Consider the following 25,862-nt stretch of genomic DNA (forward strand, 5'->3'; position numbering starts at 1 on the left):
AAATATGTAAAATAATAGAGAGGAAACTTGCGGGTCGGATTCTCTCGCGGTGCGCTTCCCCGCTTTTGTGGAAATTATCAAGAACACCGCACTTTCTCTCTCTCTCGTCCTTTCTTTCGCTTCGATTCGTTGTTCCGACGAGTGGATCCGTTCCTTCCTTCCGCGCGATCGAGTCATGCCCTTCTCCTCGTCCCGTCTCTCAGTTCGAGCTCGGGCCGCGCGAAGCCTATAAAAATGATCCCCGCGGATCGGAAGAGCAGAGACCGCGACCCATCGCGAGATAGAGATTACAGCTCGTTGCCGTGGGGCTTTCTCTTCTTCGGTCTGATCGGCGCCACCGCCACCACCGTCGCGGTAACCCTTCCCTCCCGCCTCATCTTCTTCTCCTTCTATCTTCTTGGATCGAATGGTATCAGTGGGTTTGCCTTTTAGTTGTTTTTTAACTGTTTTTCTTGAAAATCCAGAAGTCTTTTTTCCCAATTTCGGTTGAAATGATGTCCTCTTGATTTCTCGGCTGACTGTTCCACGGATTGAGCCGAATTTTAGGTTGGATGGGTTTCTTTTTTAAGTATTTTGGACTATTATTTGTCAAATATTGCATTTTTTTAATCAAATTTCACGAAGGTAATGAGAATTCAGGTGCTTGTTTGAGTTCTTTATATTATTTTACTATATGATTGTTTTCAATAGGGACTTTCTTTTGATTTTTCAGAAAACCCGGCAATGAATTGGCCTTCAATTTTAAAAATTTTGTTCTTCCTAATCAAATTCAAGGATTCGAGATTGAAGCATCAATCTTTAATTTGTTTAAATTCTTGATTGCGGTTCCTTCTTTATTATTGTCTAGTTAAAAGAAACATCCTGGTGTTTTTAAGATTTTAGGGGGGAAAATGACGCGCACGCACCTCTATTTGATTTGAGAATGCACAGATGTTATCAATTTAGAGAACAAGGGCAAGCAGACTATTTTTTCTTTTTCCTCTATTCTTCATTTAAAGCTGATTATTATACTACCTTTTCTAACCCTTTTATTTTTGAAAGTCTCTAAAGAGTATGAATTCTAAATTTTTGGCTTTTAAGACAGACTTTAGTTTATGTAAATATGTTTACTGACTTTTTTTGTTAGAATTTTATGAGTTTTTATCCAGAATTTGTTCAAAATCTTGGAGGTCACATGCAATGCCTGTGTCTGATTGTGTGGAACTTTCCTTTGTCTCTGATAGTTGGTGTATCTGGGTCGAAAATAATTTAGTTGAAGGGAATTTTTGAGGCTGTATTGAATTTTGAAAAGGGAAGTGCTCTTGGAAGCTACAAATCAAACATAAACTCCATTCACTGCTACAGATTAATTTTATGTATATTCTCAAGCTGATGTTATGATCTTCATACGAAATTATGATTCCATTTTTTCTTTCTTAGAAAAAAAATTCATAATCATATATGTAAGTTTTTATGTTCACTTAATGTTTTTTGTTATGACATACTTCTACATGTTTTATGGTGCAATCTTGCAGGTTGGTCAGTTGCGCAGGACTGTTGATTGGTTCTATACTCAGGTAAACTAATGAATGTAATATAGCTTCTCTTTGATGTTGACATGCAAGCTTGTCTCCTCAAGACACTACTGTTTACAACTAATTAAAAGTGGACTTTGAAATGGATTATTTTGGAGTCAGGTAATATAACGATAATATGCCAGCATCAACACGTACCTACTTTTACAGAACATCTAAAACTTGTTGTCTTGAACAAATCACCTTAGCAATGTAAGCAAAAGCATGATATATGTGATCCACTGTCTCGAAACAAATCATATGGAGGTCCTATCAGATCTCAAATCTTACTCTATTTAAGTTTCTCAACAAAAATAAATAACATAACTTAAGGTTTTTAAATTTAACGAGAATAACAGCCATTGGAATTAATCAATATTTTCCTTACATTATATTATACTATTTATTAATTATTTATATCAGACATGCATATGGATCAATATGATGGACCAGAAAGGTTAATCTTAGCTTTGGTAAAATCTTTCCATGCTTTTCATTTGATAGAAATCTACCCCCACCAACACAACAGCTTTTATCTATCTATGCTTTAGTTATTGAAATGTTTGCTAAATAAGGTTCATTGCCAACCATTATCATCATCACTGTTCTGTTATCTTTTTATGTAAATTTCATGATTTGGTAACCTAGATCGGTTTTCTTTCTTTAAGAAAAAAGGAAAGTGCCAAACTAGGTGGACAAGCTAACATATAACACACGGATACTTATTAAATAGTCAAATGCATGATCCTTTGTGTGTTCATTTGACTATGGTCATTTAGCTTAAAATGTTGTTTTGACTTGGGATACAGACAAGTCTCTGAAAATGAACGAAATGACATGTGTAAATTATATCACTATCCAAACCAGCATATCTTCTATATCTTTTGGTTTTATGTTTTTTTTTATTTTGTTGGTATTCTTTGGAAGAGAGTTTTTTTTTTTTTTTTGTTGTAATCAACTGAAAATGCACAGAGTTTTCTTAGGAACATGCCTAGATTAAACTTCAATATTTGTTAGTCTAACATGTAGTTGATTGGTAAGGCTTGAAATTCCTAGCAGAAGAATATCTAACAATAAGATGTCTAATAGTGGCCATGCAGATGATATATAGTTATGATTTAGAAAAGCAAAAAAAACAATATGAAAAGCTCAAAGAACTGGGCAGGGTAATAGAACCTCTTCTTTACTGATACTTAGTTGTTTAAATGTCAGCGAATCAATTTCTCTTCTCGAGTACTTCATGGTCATCGAGAACTATTGATAAGTCTGAAATCTTTAATCATAAGTCTGAAATCTCTCTGTTTGTATGATTGTCATATGTTTCCAGAAGCCTCCTTCTAACTCTTTTTTTCTTTCCTTTTAAATAAGAACATGACTCTTTGTTTTCGTTATGATAGCATTGGGACATCCAAATGGAATCCCGCTCTTCACTAGTAGATGGTGCTTTTTTGTCAGACATGCTCGTTGACTAGTTTCTTTGGTCATTTTGATGCTTTTAAAGGTTAACAGGTCACAGCAATCTTCATCATGGAGGAATGCAACCGGCAGTTCAAATCGTGGAAGTTATAGGGAAGAAGCTTGGAATAGATACAACCGTCGAATGCAAGAGGAGTATGAGGAGGAGATGGAGAGAGTGGTCAGTTTATTTTCTGCTTTCTTGTTCAATGCATTACCATTGTGCTGTGGCATCTTTTTTGTGATTAATTTCCTCTTCAACATGTCAAAATTTAATTTTGTGTTGGTGTTTTTTTTAATTATTGGTGGAAAATTACTTGTTTTGATGAAGTTAACTCCTAGTTCATACTGCTAAAATTCCAAGGCTAAGAGCACTCCTGCATATTTAGGTGGCATGATAATAGTTGGAGCTTTAAAATAAACCTTACCCAAATGTATTGGCAATAAGGGCCTATATTTTAGAAAATCCCTCTAGTTTACTAATTCAAGATCTTCCATTAAGTTGCATGGTTTAGCAAATCCCACTTGGTCTTGTAATTAAAATTATCCAGTAGCCCACTCTTACATCTTAAGCACAGAAACAAGGTAGCTGGGTGAACAGGGAGTGTTGATAATGTATTAGAGTAATACCTATATTTCCCTAAAAAAAGAGCCATGTAAGAGCAAATAGGCAATGAGATTGTGACCTTAATCATCAAGTATTAACCGAACATGTTGAAGTTGGCTTTCTGAATTTTCATTCCCTAGTCTTTACTATCAAGTGTTACTTCCAATGTTGAACTGCAACCTTTGTCTAGTAGTTTGTTGTCTAGTAGTTTGTCACGGCTTCTATCCATATCTGCATTGGCTTTCCCTTTGATGCACCTAAGGGTTGCAGATTATCAAAATCGAGAACAGATCTATTTAGCTTTTAATTATTTTTGCTGTTATTTCTGTTTATTTTTAATCCTTGTTGGATTTGTGTTAAGATATAGCTGAGTTCTATTTGAATAAATCATGTTACTGTAGTGGTACTGTTCATGGTAATACTCACGCTACAGTACTCATTAACAGTAACTTAATGCTTTGAGGGGTAGTCTAGGGATTTAGGGTTGTATTAGGATTTTGCTGTTGTTATAATAGGGATATTGAGTCTATGTCATACAGTTTTAGAGTTATGGAAATTTACTTGGAGTGAGAGTTGGCTGCTGGCTTTTACCCTGCTCCTCTTCCTTCCCCCTATTCCTTCTACTCTTTTTCTTATTCTTTGTCTTGATCTATTATATTCTTCTCTTTTGCATAGTAATTCAGATATAATCAGCTCCGAATTGGATCCTTTGTTATTTGATCATGTAGCCTTTAATGTTTTATGATGCTACATGACCTCTCTTCTATATAGACTTTCAGCAAAGAGTCAAGCACCTTCATATCAGGGCCTCCTCAAATCGTTATGGTGTGTGTCCATACTGTCTCTGAAATCCCCATCTCTTTTTCCTCAATTTGTCTTTTTCTTGCCAATTCTAATGTATACTTTACATTTTCTTGTTTTACCACATCCATCATAATACTTACATGTCCATTGCATCCATCTTTTGTTTCCTTGGACCTTCAATATCGCTCAACATTCTGAAGCAGGTGACATTGTGGGTCTCACAATACGCCCTTTGGTTTATTTAGCTGCTTACCATTAGATATTTAACTTTCAAAGTTCAAGTTTTCTTATGTCTATTTTTTAAATTAAATTTTATATCACCATTTCCAGGATCTTTTAGGGCTTGTTTTTAATTTTTTATGTCTTGGGACCAATTTTTGAGATTAGAGATCGCCTATGAACTGAGTTACTGCAGGTTTTGAGTTGTGCAACAAAAATTTATCCAAATCAACCAATATACATTCAACTGATTATGTGGGTCTACAAATTTAGAGGGAGCTGCAGTCTCCAACCTCACCTTACACACACAGTAAGTTCGGAAAGGAGGAGAAAAGGAAAATGACTGGAGAAACAAAGGAGGAGTAAAAAATAATAGGGGAAAAAAGAAAGGGAAAAGAAAGAAAATAAAGGATGACTGATTGCTCCATTTGGCCGAACCATTTTCTTCCTTTCTTCTTCTTATCTCTGCTTTTAGTCAAAATCCGTATTGGTGGCGAGAGTGTGGTGTGAGTATTTAGTTTTGAGACTTTATGGTTTATAGAAGTGGGAAAAGCAATGTAGAAGTATTTGTTTTTCGAAAATCGATGAATTTTCTGTTTTTCTCTTTTCTCTTTTTTGTTCCTCTCCGTCTTTTGATTGGTTGTTTTATTTCAATCTGGGCCTTTGAAAGTTGTGTACAATCTAGATGGCTCCTTTGGATCATGAATTTGATCCCATGTAAACTTATGTAAATGATTCATTTTTACACCTGATAACTGAAGTTTCTGATCTTAGCCTATCACAGACTTTTCTGACTGACATCATTTGTTTTGTCAATAAAATTCTCTCAATTCACCATTCTCTAGTAGTCTAGTTCTACTAGATGTGTCTTGATTAAGTATTTCACTTTTAAATATGATAGATCTAAGACAATGAAACTGCTGACATTGTGGGATCTCTTGGCTATACGTAGAGCTCACTCCCATTCCTATTTTCATTGAGGTTGCATTCAGACTATGTTACTTTGTTCTTTCTTTTAATAAGAAAAATAAAGGCTCTTATCATTTGAGGTTGTCTTTCATTATTTTAGTACAAATTTAACCTGAAACTTGAAAAAAAAGGCAATTAGTCAATAGTGTTATTGACATATCTCCATAAGATGGATTTTGTTAATGCCCTTCCTCTCTTTTGTCATTGTATTCTTATAGAACCTTTTGTCATTAATCTCAAGAAGCAAGTTGTAGCCTTATATTAGCTAGATCAAGGGCAACAACCCTTTCTTCTCATCACTAGGATTTGTTCTTGTATACGGTTATTAAACCCCTTTGTCCTTTGACCCTCTTGATGCATATCAATAATCATGAAGCATGTCCTGGGGAAAATTAGAGGAAGAAGTTTAGGAGAGGAGTTGGTTGCTATTCCTAGAGCTGCAACTTCATGAGTGGCAGTCTTTTTCTTAAACTTAAATGTTACATCTGCAACTAACAATTTCCATTTAAGATAGGAGACATTGTTGTACCTAGGTGAGCCCTCTACCCTTTCCTCCTATTACAAAATCTTACCTTGACCTCCTAGCTCTGAAGAACCTATCTTGTTCCTACTGGGTCCTCCAATATCTGAAGCTATTTGCCTAGCAAGGCAAGGCATAACTTTTCCCAAGGATCGAAATACCAATACCGATGATGGTATTAGTTTTTTTCAGGAATGGTGCGGTACTAACCTATGCTGTATCGACTCTTGGGATGTATGTATTAGCACCGTACCAGTATGCAAATTTGAAATTTTTATCTTTTCTTGTTGGTTTTTCCTTTTTTGGGGTTTTGATATGTAAATGGATATTAAGTTAATCTTTATTTTTGTGGTGCAATGTGAATATAGATTCAATTGAAGTTCATCTGATCACCTACTGTATTGTTCTAATTGGCATTGTTGTCTTGGAGCACTATCAAATATCAGAATGAATTGCCTTTAGCACAAGGAACAAGTGTTATTCACTAGTCCCTATCACCAGATTTCCATATTTTCTTGGTTGAATAATTTTAGCATGTTATCTTTCATTATTGAGTTGGATAATTCTATTTGTTGTATGATTTTGTATCAGGTTTAATGTGCAACCAACTTGTCTTTTTCATACTTCACTTTGGGTCAGCCAACCTGGCCCTCTACCATTTCTTAAAGAAATTTTGCTGTCCCAACAAGGACGAGTTTGGTGCCAACTGAACTGGCCTTGGTACTGGCTCGTACTAGTCGGAACCCATCAGGGTGGCTGGTTCGTTCCATTCCTATTCTTTAAAAAAAATAAAAAATTTGTCGTCCTGACTAGAATAGGCTTTGTATTAGCTATGCCGGCCTTGGTACCAATCAGTGCCGATCAGGACAGCAAATACATCTCAATTTTACCTGTTTTGTTGACCTAACACTCATGCAGGTGATGTTTTTGCACCGAAATAGAACAAAACTGATAGTACAGTCTCAGTCGGTGGTTTTTGAATCCATGACTTTTTCCAACTTCAATTACATGACTGTAGAGTATTTTGGTCTATAACATTGGAATTATTGCGGATGTATAGTTTATAGTCATTTGTTCAAGAGATATTAATTTGCTTATTCTTAATTGCATTTGCCTATGTTAATATGTGTGATTACATTTTGGATCTTATATTTGCTAGTTTTTTCAACCCTGACTAATTGTGATTTACTATTTTCATCATCTCCACTACTTTTATGCAAATCTAGGGAGCTATTCTAGCAACATACTTCGTAATGACCTCTTCTCGACAAAATATGTTTTCTTCTCCAAATTTTTTATAAGTATTTTGAGTTTCTACTGAAATAGCAACGAAACTATTGCCTTTCCTAGGAACGCATAAGGCGGGTGCAAAGTGTATTTAACAAAGAAAGAAGCAAGTATAAGAAGAGCTATGAGACATGGAGTGATCCTGGTCCTGGAGCATATCAGCATTTCCAAAGGGATGACTGGTACTGGAAGACAGATACATCTTACAAAGATAGAAGAACAAATTTCAGATTCACTCCTAGGGAAAGTGGAAGCTATTTGATGTCACATCACTACTCAGTCTTGGGTCTTGATAGGTATCAATTGATGACATATTTGAACAAAAAATAGTAATTTTTTTTTTTTTTTGGGTATGAGACTATGACCTGAGTGATATTGACTAATCCATGTAATCAGGCAAGTTCTTTTATCTAGTGTTTGTGATGTGTAGACCACATTTATAATATTTACAGCATGAAACCACACCATTCGTGTGTCATGTTTTCATTCTCTTTTTTTTCTTTCCTGTTCTACATGTTGGATTTAGATATTTGATTGCTAACTTACATGTTATACAAAATTTCTTCACTACATTTCCTTGAAGGTTAAAGAAAAAAAACTGTTCTGTTGCCATTTCACAAAAAACTTTTTGCAAATGAAGGTTGAAGGGGAAAAAATCTCTTGCTATTTTAGCAACAACAGAAGATTTTTTTCTTTGCATTATAGACAAGATTTAGAATTAGCAATATTTTGTGAAAATAGCCTAGCAAAAGAAGAATGCTTTTCATAAAGTGTAAAGTTCATAGGAAGGGAGAGGTGTATAATTAAGTTGCGGTGGAGGAATGGATAGAGCTAATACTTTTCTGACATAGGAATTATAAAACTCTAGATGTTTCTAAGGGTTTAGAAAAAATAACTAGTCGTATGAAACTTTCCTAACTCCATGAATTCACTGTTCCGTAGAAATCTTTCAACCAACTTTGACCACTTTTTGAGAATTATATGGTACAAATTTTTAATTTTAAAAGTTAAACACATGCATGCATGTCCTTTTTTTAATAGGAGTGGTAGCGAGGATAGCATTTGTTTAAGAGGCATAATGCAAGGCCAGCTTTAAATGTTTTTCATAGTTAATGCTGGTTCTGGATGTCTGCTTTGATACTAATTATTCGAAATCTGCAATAGAAGCTAAATTGTCAAGCATGATAGACTAATTTACAAAGTCATGAAGACATGCATGCACATGCACATGGACATTCATATGCATGTGTGGGTGTAGATATGGCATAATGGTCTAAACAGGTTAGTCCATGACATAGTTGTTATGGGCGTCGCCTAGCTTGGGCGATGTATAGGGCCTGTGATTGCCTAGGCAAGCCTTGCCTTGACTATCATTAATATATCCATATATATACACAAAGATTCATATATACATACATATAAATGTGACTATATCAATATAATATATACATATATGAATGTATGTGTACTACAAATGAATGCATATATACAAATGTAACATTAATTTGTATATATAAATATAGGTAAAAAAAACAAATATGCAAACTTATATACATATATTGTGTGTGTATGACTATTATTCATACATGTATGTACGTAAATGTATACACATACATATATACAGTACGAAGTAATTTCTTGCAATCTTTTCTTATATGACACATATGCAAATAAGAGAGTGAGAGACTTTAGACTAAACCTCAATAAAAAATTACAATTAAAAAGAAATAATGTGAATTTAAGTATTGAACAAGTAACCACAAAGAGATCTTTTATTCAAAAATAGAAACCTTAGCTCCAATCTCTACCAAGATAAATGACTAAGTAAGCTGGACATATTCCACCAATTGATCTGAAAGATCCATAATATTTGTTATTGCTTCTATTACATATATTATAAATTTAGAAAAAGTTTAACAAATTGTAATATATCTTGAAAGAGACTTATTTGTTTGTGTTCACAATGAATACCCTGAGGTATGTTAAAATTTAAACTTATTGAAACAGTTCAGAAATCTAATTGTGAAAATGAAGAACTTGAATCAAAGCATAATTTAGTGAGTTTGTACTAAGTTTGTTCCTTGGTGATCACCTAGATGCCTAGGAGACCACCTTGGCTAGAGGCTAGTCTATCACCTATATTTGCCGAGTCAACCTGTATGGCCTAGATTATAGGAGCAACCTGACCTGACTGAACCAGACAAATTCTATTGTGTACCAAGTTTGAACCAAGTCAGGCTGGGATCTGGAACTGTCTATTGACATCCTCAGATATTGTCCGAATTAATTTGAGCAATTGTAATGAAAATAGGAGTCTGGCAAGGCAATCATGGATTTTTTTATGAAAAGCCTGGTTTGTCAACAACATAGTTATAGAATATCCTAAAACATCCTAAAAAGATCAGTTTAAAATGGAAAACTTTGATATTGAAATTTTTTGTTAAAGTTTCCATCTGCTCCTTATCTTTCGGAGATGTTTCATCCTATCCTCAGTTCTTTTTTATGTTTTCCTCTTTCATCCTATCCTTTGATTTCTATAATATTTAGTTAATGTTCTCTTAAAGTTAAAGTAGCAAGTTTTATTGCTATGATTTGTTTAAATGCATGTCTGGCAAGTATTTTGGTGGGGGAGATTGATATAACATATTTGTTGAGATGCTCAATCTAGCATGAAAAACTCAACAAGGATATATGTGAGCTGACAAGCAAGGATCATAATAATCTAATGTAAAGGTAGAAGGATGAATGTAAAGAAAGAAATCTCGAAGGAAATTGGAGAAGAGAAGAAGGATTAAAGAGATGTTAGGAGGGTCAAAGAAGATAGGTAGCAAGGAAATTTCCACTTTAAACACAAACTTTATGATGTACTAACCATTCATTATTCATTTTTACCGGACAAGATTCAACACATGTTTAGTTATAGAGAAACAAAGCAAACTTTTTGATTGATTACAAGGCTTCTGATAATTTCAAAATCACAATCATTAATTTTGAATCTCATCCATAGACCTGGATTCTGGTAATGACTAAAAAATCACCAAGACAAGACTACAAAACCAACTTCATGCTAAAATCTCACATGAATGAAAAAGTCATTATAAGTGGTGCCAGTTTCCAAGGAGGTCATAACTTCCTCTGCATATGATTTTTTTCATCTCAAGTCTTTTGGAAGCTTGTTCAACGTCAGAGCTCGCGCTGCTGGTCTCAGCTTTAAATTCCTCGTGCTTTGATTTGGGCAAACCATTCCTTCATCTATCGCTAGGCTAGCGCAACTGTATCTTGATTGGTGCCATTGAATCTTTTCCTTGACCAAAATTTTGCACCCTAATGTAATAGTATCCTTAGGCTTCAATGCCCCTAATGTAATAGTGTTGAAGAAAATGCTGCAATAATTTCTTAATTAGATAAAGAGAAGTTAGTTATAGTAGTATCCTTAGGGTTGTAACAAATGTGAATATGAAAATTACAAAAATTTCACATTATTTAAATTTGTTAGTATGATTACATACTCTGTTTTGACAGTTTAACTTTTCAAATTACCTATGCAAGGGCTAACTGAAAATATTAGATTAGGTAACTTAGTGGCCAGTAGCATATGGAACTTGGTAGCAAAATGACAGGGGTATTACAATCGATGGCTTGACTAATAAATAATGAAAAAAAAAAAGTTGATCAAGTATATGTCATGGCTGTGAAATCTTAATATATCTCTTATCAAATGTTTAAATCTAAGGTTAAAATAGGTGGCTGTAAAATAGCATAAACGACTTCATATTGAAGAATATACGACAACTAAGTTACTTTGTGACTTAAAGCAGGAAGGTTTAGTAAAGTGACTAGAAAAATTTGAAATGCGCAGGAGGAGGATATGCCTCATACCATTGCCCAAGGTACCCAGGATACAAGCAATATATAAAGGGACTGATACATGTCCTTGACCAGCATAATCAGAGTTATTACTGATTGATATATAAACTAGGAAAGAAAAGGCATCAATGCAAGATCCTATAGCTGCTTGAAATAATAAATCTTGCACATTCCAGTATTTCAAAGAAAATAGGATATAATCATGAAGATAAAATCGTACCCAAAATCATTGTGGCTCATGTGTGGATTCAGAAGTACCTGTTGTCATGGCAAGGATGAGTATCTAAGCATTGTGAATGGAAACTAGCAAAGGCATGTGATTAGATTATAACTAAAGGGGGCAACCACTTTCTATTAATGAATAGGTTTGCCTTTATATTTTGAGTCCATTCTTGGGGTTCAATCCAGGATAGGTTCTGTGCTATCTGATAATTTTGACATTTATGATGTGTCTTGATATAAGTCTGCAGTTTTCTGTTGATGTGTCTTGATATAAGTCTGCAGTTATCTGTAATATCAATCTATATCCTGCATTTGCAATACTAGGAAAAAAGGCTCAATATAATTAAACACAGTAAACTGTATTCTTTTTCCCCCCTTTTCTGGTCTTGATATATGTTTTTATATTATTGGTTTGAAGTTTAATGTATCATGTTCGTTTTTGCTATAGGTCAAGGTCAGAACCATACTCCGATGCTGAGATTAAGGTACAACTTTTTAAGCATTATTCCTGGAGTATTTTTTTAATTTACTCCATTGTCATCAGTGGTAATTCAAATACCTGCAGTGTCTTCAGTTTCAAGATATGATAGTCAAAATCATATTTATTTTTAACACCCTTGGTTGCTTTTCAATACATATGCTCTTACCCTGTTTTCATTTCAATTTACGAGCTCAAAAATGGTGATTTATAGCATAAATTATTTTAAAGAGGCCTTCTTGATTGAGATAGCTGTTATGTACTATGGAGGAGGTGAGGAGAGATCTGGTCTGTCCTTGATATGGGAGAGGACAAGCAGGTTTGAGGTAAGTTGAAGGTATGGAAGTGTTTGTATAAAACCATACTAGATATTTATACTATTAAAAGAGGAAAGCTAGAATACCTTTTAGAGTATTTGCCCAAAATACTTCCCCATGAAATCAATGATAACCTCTCAAAACAAAGATCCAAATGAATGATCATGATTCGCGGTGCTTCAATTGTTTTTTTTTTTTGCTAGAGCGGGTGGATTCATACTTGACGAGTATGAATGCACCCAATAAAGTCAGAAAATAAAATGCCCTGAAGTGCTTGGGGTACCTCACCGTCCCCAGCCTACAGGTATCCCCGGAGTGACTGGCCACGTAAGCAGCCACCCAATCCGCAGCCTCATTGGCTTCTCGGAAGACATGCTTGGCTTGGAAGGCTCCCCTCCTTTGCCATAGCCCAGATGTCACGAAGCAGTGGGTAGCAAGGTCCGCCGTATCGGGTCCGGTAGGCGTACCGGTTGCCTACCGGACCGGTACGGGCCGGTTCGTACTGTGCTCCGGGCGGTACGAACAGGAAAGCTCTTCCCCGCCGGAACCGGGGAAGAAGAAGAGAACCAGAGAGAGCGCGGGGAAGAGAGGGAGGGAGCCCACCTTCGGCCGCTATCGGAGAGCCGCGGAGGGGCGTCGGAGGCCGGTGGGGGGCGGCGGAGCCCGGCGGGGGGCGGCGGAACCCGCGGGGGCGCTGCGGAGGCCGCGGTCGGCAAGGAACCGGCCTGTACCGGTTTCTACGGCTCCGGCGTACCGGTAGCTGGCCGGACCGGTTTGTACCGGCCGGTTCGGCATACGCTGGTGGGTAGTCCCTGCCGTCACCCTAAGAGCCCTCCTGAATCCAACTGATAATCGTGGTCGAGTTCCCCTCCAGAATGATAGAGCTGGCTCGTAAGTCGCGCCGGGCATAACGAAGGCCCGCCTATGCAGCTCTCAGCTCTGCACCGGCCAAAAGTTTGGACATTCCTCGCCAACCAGATTTGGTGGGTCGTGCACGCTGCTCTAACCGCTACATGGCGGCGCAAAAGAGACTCCGACCATCGTCATATAGCCTGAAAGAAGTGATCCCGCCCACCCCGGGCCTCCTGAGGGATCCCTGTCAGCTGCCAAGACACCATCGCCCAACGCACTGAAACGATGCATGGTCCACTATCTCATCCACACCACACTCCCCGCACTCCGAGGAAATCCTCAACTCTTGTCCACTGAGAACAACTCTCGTTGGAAGACGATCCCAGACCACTTTCCATAAAAATAGTGCTACCCTCGGATGGATACCCAAGCACCAGATCCAAGCATAGTCTGGCCCCGGCTCATGCACCCGCCGGAGCAAGCGGGAAAGGTCTCACCCTGACACTAGCCCTACTCGAGGAGCTCCAAACCCGGATATCAGGATCTGCACATCCGAGTATCGGGAGAGAACGAACCCTTTCCACAAGGTGCTCCTCGAAAAGCTGACCCAACCTAGCTTCGTCCTACTCATCCCCCCGGGGACAAGGAGATCACGAACATACAGGCCCTCCGCCGCTTTGGCACTAACCATAGTCGGCCAATGCCGTAAGGGAAGAACGTTCACCCATAGATCACCAGCCACATCGATGCTCCGCCCATTGCCTATCAGCCATCTAGTATGCGCGAAGATAGTCGGCAAGTATCTCGCTATCTCTCGTCATAGGAAGGAACATCTCTGCCCTCCATGGGCCGATGCCTCGGGACCCATCCCTCCGTAACGAGCTACCATGGTCCGACTCCAGAAGCCCTGTGGCTCCAACTAGAATCGACCAGTGTGCCGGGCAATGAGTGCTTTCCGCCGCTCCAGGAGAGAGAGTACACCAAGACCACCCTCGCTGGATGGAAGGCAAACACTCTCCCAAGCCATCAGGTGCACCTCGTGACCACCTCCATGCGAGCCCCATAGAAAGCCCCGAAGTAACCGCTCAATCCTTAACAACGTTGTCTTCGGCACCACTGTATTCGTCATGTGATAGATGGGCATGGAGCCTAGAACAGATCTAATTAACGTCAATCTATCCATCATCGATAGAGATGCTGCTTGCTAACCCTCCAACCTACTTTGGACCCGTTGCACCAAACCAGTGCACTCAGAAACCCTCAATCTCCTACTAGTGATGGGGATACCTAGGTAGCTCCAGGCTCCGGCCTGCTTAGGCATCCCTAGAATCCTCCGTCTAACCCAAAGCGATGTGCTAGGGCTGAAAGAAATGGTAGACTTTTGAAAATTTACTCTCTGCCCAGATGCAGCATGGTAGTCGGCCAGTATCCTGCTGAGGGCTCGTGCGTCCGTCACCTGCGCCCTTGTCAAGAGAAGACAATGAACCGAGGCAATCCGGGATAAGTGGCTAACCCGAAAGAAAGGAAACCGAGTAATCCAATCGGTAGATGCCATAGCCCTGTCCAGTCGCTGCCAAACTCTGGCTCTACCGGACTGGTTGTTACACCAGGTAAAATGCAGTCTAGAGAAGCCCAGGTCTACTAGGCCGTTCTGCAAAATGAAATCACGGAACTCCCTCCTATCCACACTGTCAGTGAACGCCCTTCCTCTCCTCTTCTCACTCACGTCCTGGATACAGTTAAAGTCACCCACTACTAATGTCGGAAAACCCTGGGCAACTAAATGTGTGATTTCCTCCCAAAGGACTCTCCTAGTCCTGTGATCAGTGCTCGCATACACACCGCTTAAAACCTACGGTGCTGAATTGGGTTCCGAAACAACCAAAATAATCTGTTGTGAGCAGTTGTGGACCACGTCAACTGTCGCCACACCTCGCTTCCACAATGCCAAAATGCCGCCTGACAGCCCTTGGGATTCTACTGCGTTAGGCTCCCAGTCCGCCTCTAAGCGCTGCAGTATCGGCGGAGCCCTCTACCAGAGAAATGCATTTCATAGAGGAAACAGATCTCAGGCCGTGGACCTGAACTAGCCTCCTAAAGGACGACATGAAAGACGGCTTAGCCGCCCCATGTAATTTCAAGCTAGGATCCTCATGGGGAGAAGTTCGAGAGGTCGACCACAGGCTCGTCAACCCTCTAGGCCTCAGGGTCCATCTCCACCTCATGGTAAGTGCTACCCCCCTGATCGTCATCCGCACTAGCCTCGGAGATGATTCGCATCACAACCGCCCTAATCCGTTGAACGACCGACGGATGGTCCCCAACCGACCTGCTATCTGCCCCCTCGCGTCCCATCTGGTCTCCAGCCCCAACCGTCATAGGTGCAGGCGTGTCCTACCCCTGCTGTATCACCCATGGGGCAACCTACCAAAGCTAGAGCCCCAGCTGAGCGGGTCTCGCCATTCGATCCAGACCTGCCCGATACCGCCACCCTCAGCCCTGCAGGCACCCTTGTAGGACTTAGAGTGGAGTGAGACTCAGGAATCAGGTCCGCCACAGGGGCACCTCCCGGCATCAGGGCCCGGGAACGGAACTGGAAGACTGGGGTCACTCCACCAACTGAGCCCTCTAAGGGCCCTGTCGCGCTTGGCTCACCAAGCCTGACCAAGATCCCCGAAGACCCCTGGCCTAGAGTCATGGGAGCCCCCCACTCCCCGGCATGGGCCCTCCCATGCTTAGTTGGGCCTTGCAGGCCCTGCAGACTCTCTCGCGGGCTAGCCTAGCCCAAACCTACTGGCAGGCCAACCTGAGCCCAGCAATTAGGGCTGGAAGTGGGTCGGGCCGGGCCAGGCCACACCCCTACCCAAGCCCGGCTCGAAATTATTTTCCGGGCTTCGAGCCGGGCCTAGGCCCGAACAGTTTTACAGAAATTCGGCCCAAGCCCGATTGGGCCAGCCCGATCACGAGTCCGACCCGATCACGAGCCCGGCCCAAGCCCATTTTGTCTCATTTAGTGAGATATGCTTAGTTTGTTGCTACCTTTGCTCAGATATGCCCTTGAGCAAGATCACCTGATGTTGTACAAGCTCTTCTGCGACATTAGAAGTAACAAACCTATGACGTGAACTTTAAGTTTGAGAAAAAATAGAAATATTATCAATTCTATAATAAAGGTTGAGGAACACCCTCCATCAAAAGAGCATATCATGATCCAATCCCCCAAGCTATCTTGAGAGCCGATGGTTCTGGTCAAACAACTAAGAGCACATCACCAGGTCATTAATACCACAAATGACATTTCTGGAACACAGATATGAAACTCGATACAGCATATAAAAAGCAGATCTACTTATCGAGATCATTAAAAAAAAATCATAGCATTACACTCCAAATAACAAACTAAGAAAGACATGAACTAAAAGCATAAGTGGAAAAAAATAGTACGATCAATTCAATAATCAAAGGGAGGTAACCCCTCATGAAAAAACAAATATACTCCAATGCAGCCAGCCAGCCATAGCATATTCAGAACTCACAGTGCTGGTCAAACAAATGAGAGAATCCCCAGTTTACTAATGCAACAGGAAATCCCATTTGAGATCCAATGTTCTCCAGCCTCTGCGTGTCCATTAAGTAATGACTTGGTATTCTAGTAAACCAAGCCGAACCAGTCAGCAATATAACCTCAAGTAACAACCAAATAAGCAGCAGGAAGAGTAGATTCTGAGAAGCCCTGGTTGAAATATCATGTTGCCACAATGCTTGACATGTGACGTGACGACATGCAAAGGAAATGAAATTTATCATTCTATCAAACCAGTATATGATAGCTCCGATCAGGTAAAAGGATCAGTGCAATTTGACACTTCAAGGATACAACTGCAACCAAACAAAAGGATTCCAACAATAGGAGGTTAAAAAAAATCATCGCTCTGATCACATCTTGCTTCTCAGAATCGAACCAATTATTTAAATCACAATATACGGCAAACGATAATACTTGAAAGGAAAAGGTACCCCCTCGAAAAGAAGCAATCAAAACCCCTGCCTCTACATCATCTCTTTTGTTTGAATTCGATAACAAGGGCATCCCTCTCATGATGGAACCTAAAGCAATCATCAAGAATCAAGAACCATGAAACATTATAAGTTGTTGTTCCCTGCACAATAATATATTCATCATATCCATGTAATAGAGAAATCCCCTGAAGTCGGCGTCAGGCCTGCAGTTCAAAAACATACAACTCTCATAAATTTTGCAACAAATAACCATGATCCACATGAAAATACTCCATCAACAAACATACTTGATACTTGATACTTTAGGTATGAACTAGATCTGAGAAAATTTCAAAAATTTTATGGTTTCAAACTGCACCGCAACCAAGGAAAAAAGAACTATTGTAATACATTCAGTTCTCCCAAATTGCCCACTTCAGGGTGTCGTCATCTACGTTCAACATTACAGAACTCGAGCAATTTGCAACTGTTAACACACAAATCAATCATAAATGTTTAAATTATAAGTACAATAAGCAAATAAAAAATATTAGATAAATTTAAAAGATTTATATACCTTCATCATATTGTTCACGAAGCCAATCTTGGGTACAAACTAAGGCTTCTACTGTAGATGGGCTCAAAGAGCTTCGATACTGATCCACAACTCTACCACCAGTGCTGAATGCCGACTCAGATGAAACAATGGAGACTGGAATAACTAGAACATCTCGAGCTATTCTTGATAGTATAGGATAGATTGCTGCATTGCTCTTCCACTAAGCCAAGATGTCAAACTCCTTATTCTCCAAATCAGGAAGCACATCATCATTCAAATAACTATCTAGCTCGAATCTCTTAGGGCGTTTTGAAGAACTCTGACTTCTAAATTGAGCAAAATCCATACCAATATTTTTTTTTGGAAGAACTGAACTTATTGTCCACCAAAATTAGATGTTTGCTCACTTGAACTCATAGAGGGCTGCATTCTTGTTGCATCTACATACTCATTATACAATTTAAAAAGACAAGCACGAATATCATCAATCTTTTTCTTGCACTCCTCCAACTCAAATGCCTTTTGATAACAAAACTCTACAAATATCAACTTTGATCTGGGATCCAAAATAGAAGCAATTACCAACAAATTATTGCACTGAGACCAATATTTGTTAAACTTCTTTAGCATCTCATTTGTTAATTGCTTCACTATTTCATCAGTATCGATACTTTCATCCATCAATAAAGCCCTAATTTCCCAAACTTCTTTTAGGTATAAATTGGATGTGGGATACTTACAACCAGAAAATACTTTAGTGGCATCAAGAAAGGCTTCTAAGAATTTAAGAATTATAGAAGCCTTTTTCCATTCATCATTGGTGGGGCATACATATGAATGCTCAGTTGCATATCTAATAAGAGCATCTTTATAACCAAGTGCATCATGTAACATTTCATAAGTATAATTCCACCTTGTAGGAACATCCAAAGTGAGTCCTTTTCTAGCACGAAGTCTCATATGCTGTACAATTTCATTAAATGCTTGCATTCGAGATGGGGATGCAGAGACGTATTTAATAATTTCTCTTATACATTCAATAGCTTCATGAATGATTTTTATTCCATCCTGAACCATAATATTTAATATATGTGCACATCTAATATGACTGTACTCCTCACTAAACAACATTGCATAACAAAAATGATCTTGGAGCCTTCTCATTACAGCATCATTTGTGCTGCAATTATCCAAAGTAATAGCACATATTTTACAATCCAATTGCCATTCAACAAGACTTTTTTTTTATAGCATCTTCAATTGCAAAGCTGGTGTGAGGGTATGGGAGTTTCTTGAAACTAATAATCTTCTTATGTAGAATAAAATCAGAATCAATATAATTTGTTGTGAAAGAAATGTAACCAATTTTCTGATTTGATGTCCAAATATCAGTAGTGAAACTAACCCGAGAACTTAGGTTCTTGAATACATCATGCAATTTTTTCCTCTCTTCTTGATACAAAGCCATACAATCATGTTTTACAGTCTTACGACCCATAATTTTGAATAATGGCTGAAGAGATCTCATAAAATCCAGAAAAACAGTGTGCTCAACAATATGAAATGGAAGCTCAGCACATATGATAAATTTTGCAAGAATTTTTCTACTCTTTTCTTGATTGAATTTGAAAGACTTTATCGGATCTTTTGAACTAGGTAGTAAGAGCAACTGATTAGTCGGATTCTTTTGATGCTTCTTGCAAACATTTTCAAGGTGGCGTTTTAGATGACTCGTTCCTCTTTTAGTGCTCCCACTTAAAACTTTTTTACAATATTTGCACTTAGCTATTGACCCTTCAGAATTTTTTTCCTCGATAAAGTGATTCCATGCCCAAGATCTTTTTCTAGAAGAATTGTCACAATCATTTTCAACAGTATTTTCATTTCTATCATCCTCATCTCTTAAATCTTCAACAATCCCATTTTCACCCATTTTAGAATGAGACATTAGTAAAAATAATCTGCCCAAATAACAAAATAAATATCACAAATTTAACCTATAGCATCAGATATGTACGACAATTTAAAAATCAACAGATGAACCCTAAAATTATTCCTTATACTATGCCTTCAAAAATTTAAAGAAAACTAAAATGTATAGCTTGTCACAGATCAGATCGAAGACAGCAGTACAATGAGGCAAAATTTTCACACGAAAACTGTTGCCGAAAGATCAAACGAAAAGTTGGAAGAAAAATCGAGATCAAAGACTATATGGAAATTAACTGCAAAATAGGAGATCCGACATTTGGAGTGGCTGAAATTGCTAAATGAAGGCACCGGTTTTTGATGTCTATCATTAAATCTCGAACTAGGTATCTGCATAGCTCCCTAATTTGAAATCTTGAACAGCCAGAGGGCAACCAAACGTAAACCCCATCTCAGTTCTCAGAATTAATTGAATAAAATAAAGAAAGAGAGAAATAAATCAAGAATCGAGAGAGGGGCTGGCTTACAGATTTCTCGTATCGGATCCTCTCGTCCGTGGTGCAGATGTCGCTGGCGCAAATCAGCCGGTGCTCGTTCTTCCAGTGTATATCTAGAAAAATAGAAAGAAAGAGAGATGGATCAGAATAGCCAACATAATGAAGTTCTCATCCCATCTGAGAGAGAGATGAGAAGATCGTTCATTGGATTCGGAAAAGAAAAGAGAGAAAGTGGGGCAGCGACGGACCCAAGAGCTGGAAGGCGGCGAAAGGGAGGACGGCGGTGAGGGGCTGGAGGAGAAGGGAGACGAGGGCGACGATCCGAGACAAGGAGAAGCGGATAAACCCTAGCTCCACGCCTCCACCGCTCTTGTCTCGCCTCTGCACTCGGCGACGACAACTGGCGACGAGCCGACAAGGAGAAGCGGAGAAACCCTAGCTCCACGCCTCCACCGCTCTCGTCTCGCCTCTGCACTCGGTGACGACGACCGGCGACCGGCGACGAGCGGACAAGGGGAAGCGGAGAAAGTGAGAAACCCTAGCTCCACGCCTCCATCGACCACCGCTCTCGTCTCGCCTCTGCAAATCGCCAAATCCCAACCGCGATTCGGCAAATCCCAAATCGCCTCGTTGATCCCAACCGCATGAGGCATGTTACCGCAATTCGGGCCAGGGGTCGGGCTTTCGGGCCATCTTCCTTCGGGCTGGAAGTGGGCTCGGGCTTGGGCCGGGCCCGGGCCGGGCCAATGAGATACCCGAGCCCGGCCCGAAATAGAATTGGGCTTAAATTTTCAGCCTGAGCCCGGTCTGAAATGCATTGGGCCTAGCCCATAGCCCGGCCCGCAGGCGGCCTGACCCGATGGGCTTCGGGCCGGCCCGAGCCCACTTCCAGCCCTACCAGCAATGGCTCCCCTTCAAGAAGGCCCGCATCCATAGGGGCTTTCTCGGTGTCACGCGTGCGCAGCCCAGCTCCCTGGGCCCGCACGCCCGAAGCCGTGCAATGGGCCTGCTGGCCCGTCGGTCATGCCGCACGGGGCACATGTGCCCCACGCAGCTGCATCCTAGCTGGACCGCGGCCCGCACCGCCATCCCAGCCTCGACCTGTAGCGCCAAGGCTTAGTTCCAGAAGCAGCCCAGGGTTCCTGGGCCGCTTATTGGATTAGCCCCTAGGCTAGCCCGCTTGAACAGAGCTTGGGCCAGCCTGCAGCTCTGACAATCCATCCCGCACCCCTGCCGGCCCAGCCCCACCAGCCAGGGGCTCCGAGTCCCCCAACCCGGCGAAAGAGCCGAAGGCCGGGTCGACTTGGATGCCCTCGGCCGGGTCGACTTGGATGCTTGGAGGCCCGCCACCGTCGCCAGCTACTCCTTTGGCAGAGAGCGGCGGCGGGCCACCTTGGCGGGCTTCTACCAGCCCTCCAAATCCGGCGGGGACCTGGAGGGCCGGCCCGAGCCACCGTGGAGAGCAGCCGCGTTGAAGACGACCCGGCCGAGAGCACGGTCGTCTTCCTCGGCTGCGGCGGCCCCTGCTCTCATGGGATCCGGGCGCGAGCCGCCACCAGCCACAGGCCGTAGATCGGCCTAGAGTCCCTCTCCCCGGAGCCTAGCCCCGACGCTCCAAGGGCATCCCCGATGTCCACCGGGTGCCCAATCCGGCCACACCGGACACATAAATCGGGGATGCTCTCGAAGACGAAGGGCTACAAGAGCACCTTCATCTTGCCGTGGATTCGGGCCCTCAGGAGGAGAGGCTCGGTGGCGTCAATCGCCACCTTCACTAAGGCGAAACCCATAGCTCGCCGCTCCTTGGTCACGCCGTCCACGGCCAATGGCTGCCCTACCCGTGTCACGATGTCGAGAATAGTCGAGGTCGACCAGGACTCCGGCAGCAGCCTGAGTAGTCGGAGCCAAACCATCACAGTCTTCACAGGGTCCCCTCTGGGTAGGAAATCCGGTGCCCACGGTTCCATAGTGAGGAGTTGCCCCGCCACTACCCATGGCCCTTTCGACAACGCGTGGTCCCGATTTGCTGTTGACCGAAAACGCAGGGCAAAATGGTCGTCGGCTAATGTCACCACTGCCACCTCCCCTATCTTCTTCAGCCGGGCGGCCACATCCTTGGCCACCCACTCGGCCGGCACCCGTTGCCCGAGGCTGTGGCCACCACCGCCAGTCCCTCCCACTCCCGGTGGGCAGCCTCGATAGGCTCCTCCGGGAGTTCCCAAATTGTCGAAAAGCGGCAGCTTAACCGAGCCACTTCTGCTTCCGTGGGCCAACAGGTCACCCAGGGCCCAAGTCTCACCTGAGTGCCTGATCTCTTCCCACAAATCCCCAATACCGTTCCTTTGCCTTGAGCTGCCACCTCCGCCCTCTTCCCCGTCGTCTGCTCCGTTGTTGGACCTGCCTTCCGCTTCATTGAGACCTCGGAGCCCTAAGAGATGACGGCTGATCGCACCTGAAGCGCACACAATAGGGGTTAGGGGAAAAGAAAGGGTTAAAGAACTAACCCGGCTAGATCTAGATGGAATGGCAGCTGACTCAGAGTGATTTCGGCCGCGACCACTGTGAGTATTCCACCAGACCGCCGCATCGGCTGCCCCACGGAAGTCTCCCCGCGGATCACCACCGGGAGCACTCGACCCGACCGCCGCCGCCCCATCCGGCCTCCCCGAACCCACTAGCCAATGGACACGGACCACCCAGATCACGAACCAAGCCTTTCCACCACCGCGGCTGCCGCGAGCACCCCACGCGGCAGTCGCAGGACTGCCTCGGCCGACCGGAGCCTCTTCCGACCGCCCGAGCCACCGAACGATGGGCAGGGACCACCCAAAGCCATGAAAAATAGTGCCTTTCCACCACCACGGTGGCCGTGAGCTTCCACGCAGCCGTCGACACACCCCCTGGCCAACTGGAGACTAGTCATTGGCTTCTCTCTCTAGAACCAGAGTTTCTCTCACTAGAACCTTTCACCAAAACCTTTCACGCTTCTGCATCAATTGGTTGGAAACCAAAATCATTGTATTTTTGAGGTGTCTAACCTATCCATCAATTTGGTATGATACAATACTTTTATTTGATTTGTAGTCTTGGAACATTCTAATGGGCTTATTATATGTTGTAAAATGTTTATATCAACATCAGTTGTTTGGATTTTAAGTTTTATAGTTTGCAGCATTCTTTTTTCTCTCTGGTTATATTGCTACCATTTATTTTTTACCCACTTGATGCTTTGATAAGCGACCTCCTAAACAAATGTTTTTTAGTTTCTAGACATTTAAGACATTGTAGATCATTTTCAGTGTTGTGGATTAACTTTTGAGAGGTCTTTCATTAACCTTCATTAGGAAGCACTTGGGGCCAAATGCTCTTCAAAGCATTCTAGCTTTACTCCCCTAAGATATAAGTATATGGTTACTATATCATATATGTAGATATGTATGTATGTATATAATGGAGATAATAAGAAAAAATAGAATTTATTATTAGTGTTGCTTCTAATAACATTATTGTAGGGATAAACTACATTTTCAAGATAGGGTGGAAGTTGGAAACCAATGAAAGGTGGAAGGTAGATGCTGGAGTTCACATGAGATTGTGAATGGTTGCAACACCATAAGTTTTGACTACAATACAGACCATACAAACACACAAACATGAACATAAAGTTGGATTCATGTGTACACTCTAGCATGAATGCAGGCTTATGCAAAACCATGTCCATGTGCATGCACAGAGAGAGGCCTATAACTTAAATCTGCAAACCCAAAGCCAACGTGATCCCAACAATTTACCTGATCTGTTTTGTTTATAATATATGTTAAATATATTTACTCATCTTTAGTTTTTCTTATGAGGCATGATAATAAATTTTGGGTTCACCATTCACTGCCACCCATTTTTTACGTGTCACCTCCCTTGTAAAAGCTCCAATGCCACGATCCTGCCTTCGGCCTTATGCACGCTAGGGTCATTTTCTTCAAAATTTATTTCCTCGTACCTTTTTCACACGTCGACCTCTGTAGTAGGTGAACCTGGACCTCATCCAGACCCAGTAGACACTCGGCCCATAGATTTGAGGAGTCTTACAATTTGATACCTACCTAGGCCTGGGCTGAACCTGATTGGTGGCTGGGTGGAGTTGGGGCCAAATTTAGACCTGAATCCCCTAGTGGGGATCTGGGTTGGGTGGGTGCACCCAGTCCCAATAAAACCTGATAATTCCCTGAAGATGATTTCATCTTTTTGGCTACAAACAATAACATCCTTCTCTTAGCCTTTTTGTGCTATTTCTCTATAGGTAACTCTGGTATAATTTGTTTTGAAGTGTATAAACCATTGAAAGAAACAAACTCCTTCAAGTTGATTTTTTTTTTGCTTAGAGAATTAAATTTCTCTGAGTTAATAATAGCAACAAATGACAAACTTTTTGATGACCCTAATGGGTTACACCCTTTAGTAAACTTCATTTATTGAGTGTAGAGTAGTTGCAGAAGGGAAGTGATTATCTGGTTGATTGGCGTCTGTATACTCTGATTATCTGGCATGAGTCTAGTTTTGTTTATGGAATGTTACTCCTAATCTACTTGTGTTGTTATTCAGCAAAGTAAACATTAGCATTTCCTACACAAACTGAAAGGTGCAAATACCACAGTGCTAGCACTTTTTATGCTGCGTCATACTTGTCTTGTAACTGGACTGTAGACTTGTTCCGCTGTTGTGAAGCCCTTCAAATAATTAACACGTTCAAACCCAATGATCCTCTCTCTGGTTACGTGCTATGTGCTTTGGGGAGGTTGGGAAGATTGCAACTTTATGTTATCTGATATTTTCCCTCTAATTTGTATTGCAGACTGCTTTCAGAACAAAAGCTATGGAATACCATCCAGATCAAAACCAGGATAACAAAGGTGAGTACTACTACATGATCTACATCCTTGTATCATTCTGTGTGCATTAGGCTTGTTTCTTTCTGAAGCATCCTTGCATACCCTATCTTTGCTGAATTATTTGACAAGATAAAATGATGCTTGTTGCAGAGGCTGCAGAGGCAAAATTTAAAGAAGTAATGACGTCTTACGAAGCAATAAAATTAGAGAGGAAAGGTGGAAGGTGTTGATTGTACTAGTAATTGTAAATATAGATCATGTCAGAGGCGATTGTAACTGATTTGTTTGGCCCCAAATGATCTACCTTTGGATTCTTTTTCATGAGGAACTCAGATGGTTTGAGGGGTCTGGTAAAAATATATTGCATTTTGTACTCAAACAGCACAATGTTCAAACACGGGTTGGATTGATGAAGACACATCAACATCAGACTCTTCTGTTGGCAAGAAACCCGAAGAATAGAGGTGGTTCCGCTTCACACGGCTCACTAGAAATGATTCAATACTGGCTGTTGAACAAGGGCCTGCTTTCGAGCCAATTAGATGCAGATTTTTTTTTGGCTTGCCATGTTCTAAAATTGAGACTCGTTTGACTATGATTTTCTGAGTGATGAAGGTCACCCTAAGTCTTTTCTTGGTTTGGAGGTCACACATTCTCCTCATGGATATTTGATATATCAGATCAAATAACGTAATGAAACTCATGTTTCCAAGCGTGTGGACTCATCAGATGTATTTGGTTACCATTAATCAGCTAAAACTATGAAAGTTGCTTATTTCCGGACTGGAAATATTGTACATGATTACTAAATGCGAAATTTATGTCTGATCTTTATTGAGGTA

At 41.2% G+C, this 25,862-nt stretch overlaps 1 protein-coding gene and 1 pseudogene across 2 annotated transcripts; one reads left to right on the forward strand and one right to left on the reverse strand.

The window, feature by feature from the left end:
* The first annotated feature begins 23 nt into the window (after positions 1–23).
* On the forward strand, positions 24–25,862 carry LOC103712273 (uncharacterized). Its single transcript, XM_008798751.4, has 7 exons — positions 24–354; positions 1,515–1,556; positions 3,055–3,189; positions 7,478–7,710; positions 11,952–11,988; positions 24,984–25,041; positions 25,171–25,862. Exons 1-7 carry the CDS (start codon positions 235–237, stop codon positions 25,248–25,250), a joined length of 705 nt encoding a protein of 234 aa, XP_008796973.2. The 5' UTR covers positions 24–234; the 3' UTR covers positions 25,251–25,862.
* On the reverse strand, positions 17,492–19,641 carry LOC148702408 (zinc finger BED domain-containing protein RICESLEEPER 2-like; annotated as a pseudogene). Its single transcript, XR_016396444.1, has 3 exons — positions 18,947–19,641; positions 17,727–18,888; positions 17,492–17,636 (listed from the first exon to the last, which is right to left on the reverse strand). The product of XR_016396444.1 is annotated as a zinc finger BED domain-containing protein RICESLEEPER 2-like (transcript).

Source organism: Phoenix dactylifera, chromosome 9 (assembly GCF_051530095.1).
Source record: "Phoenix dactylifera cultivar Ajwa chromosome 9, Ajwa_hap1_PhDact_Kaust_v1.1, whole genome shotgun sequence".
Lineage (NCBI taxonomy): Eukaryota > Viridiplantae > Streptophyta > Magnoliopsida > Arecales > Arecaceae > Phoenix > Phoenix dactylifera.

Coding starts and splice junctions, on each gene's coding strand:
- LOC103712273 (XM_008798751.4), top strand. CDS start 235: ATGATCCCCGCGGATCGGAAGAGCAGAGACCGCGACCCATCGCGAGAT. Junction 355..1,514: donor CCACCGCCACCACCGTCGCG/GTAACCCTTCCC, acceptor GCAATCTTGCAG/GTTGGTCAGTTGCGCAGGAC. Junction 7,711..11,951: donor TCAGTCTTGGGTCTTGATAG/GTATCAATTGAT, acceptor TTTTTGCTATAG/GTCAAGGTCAGAACCATACT.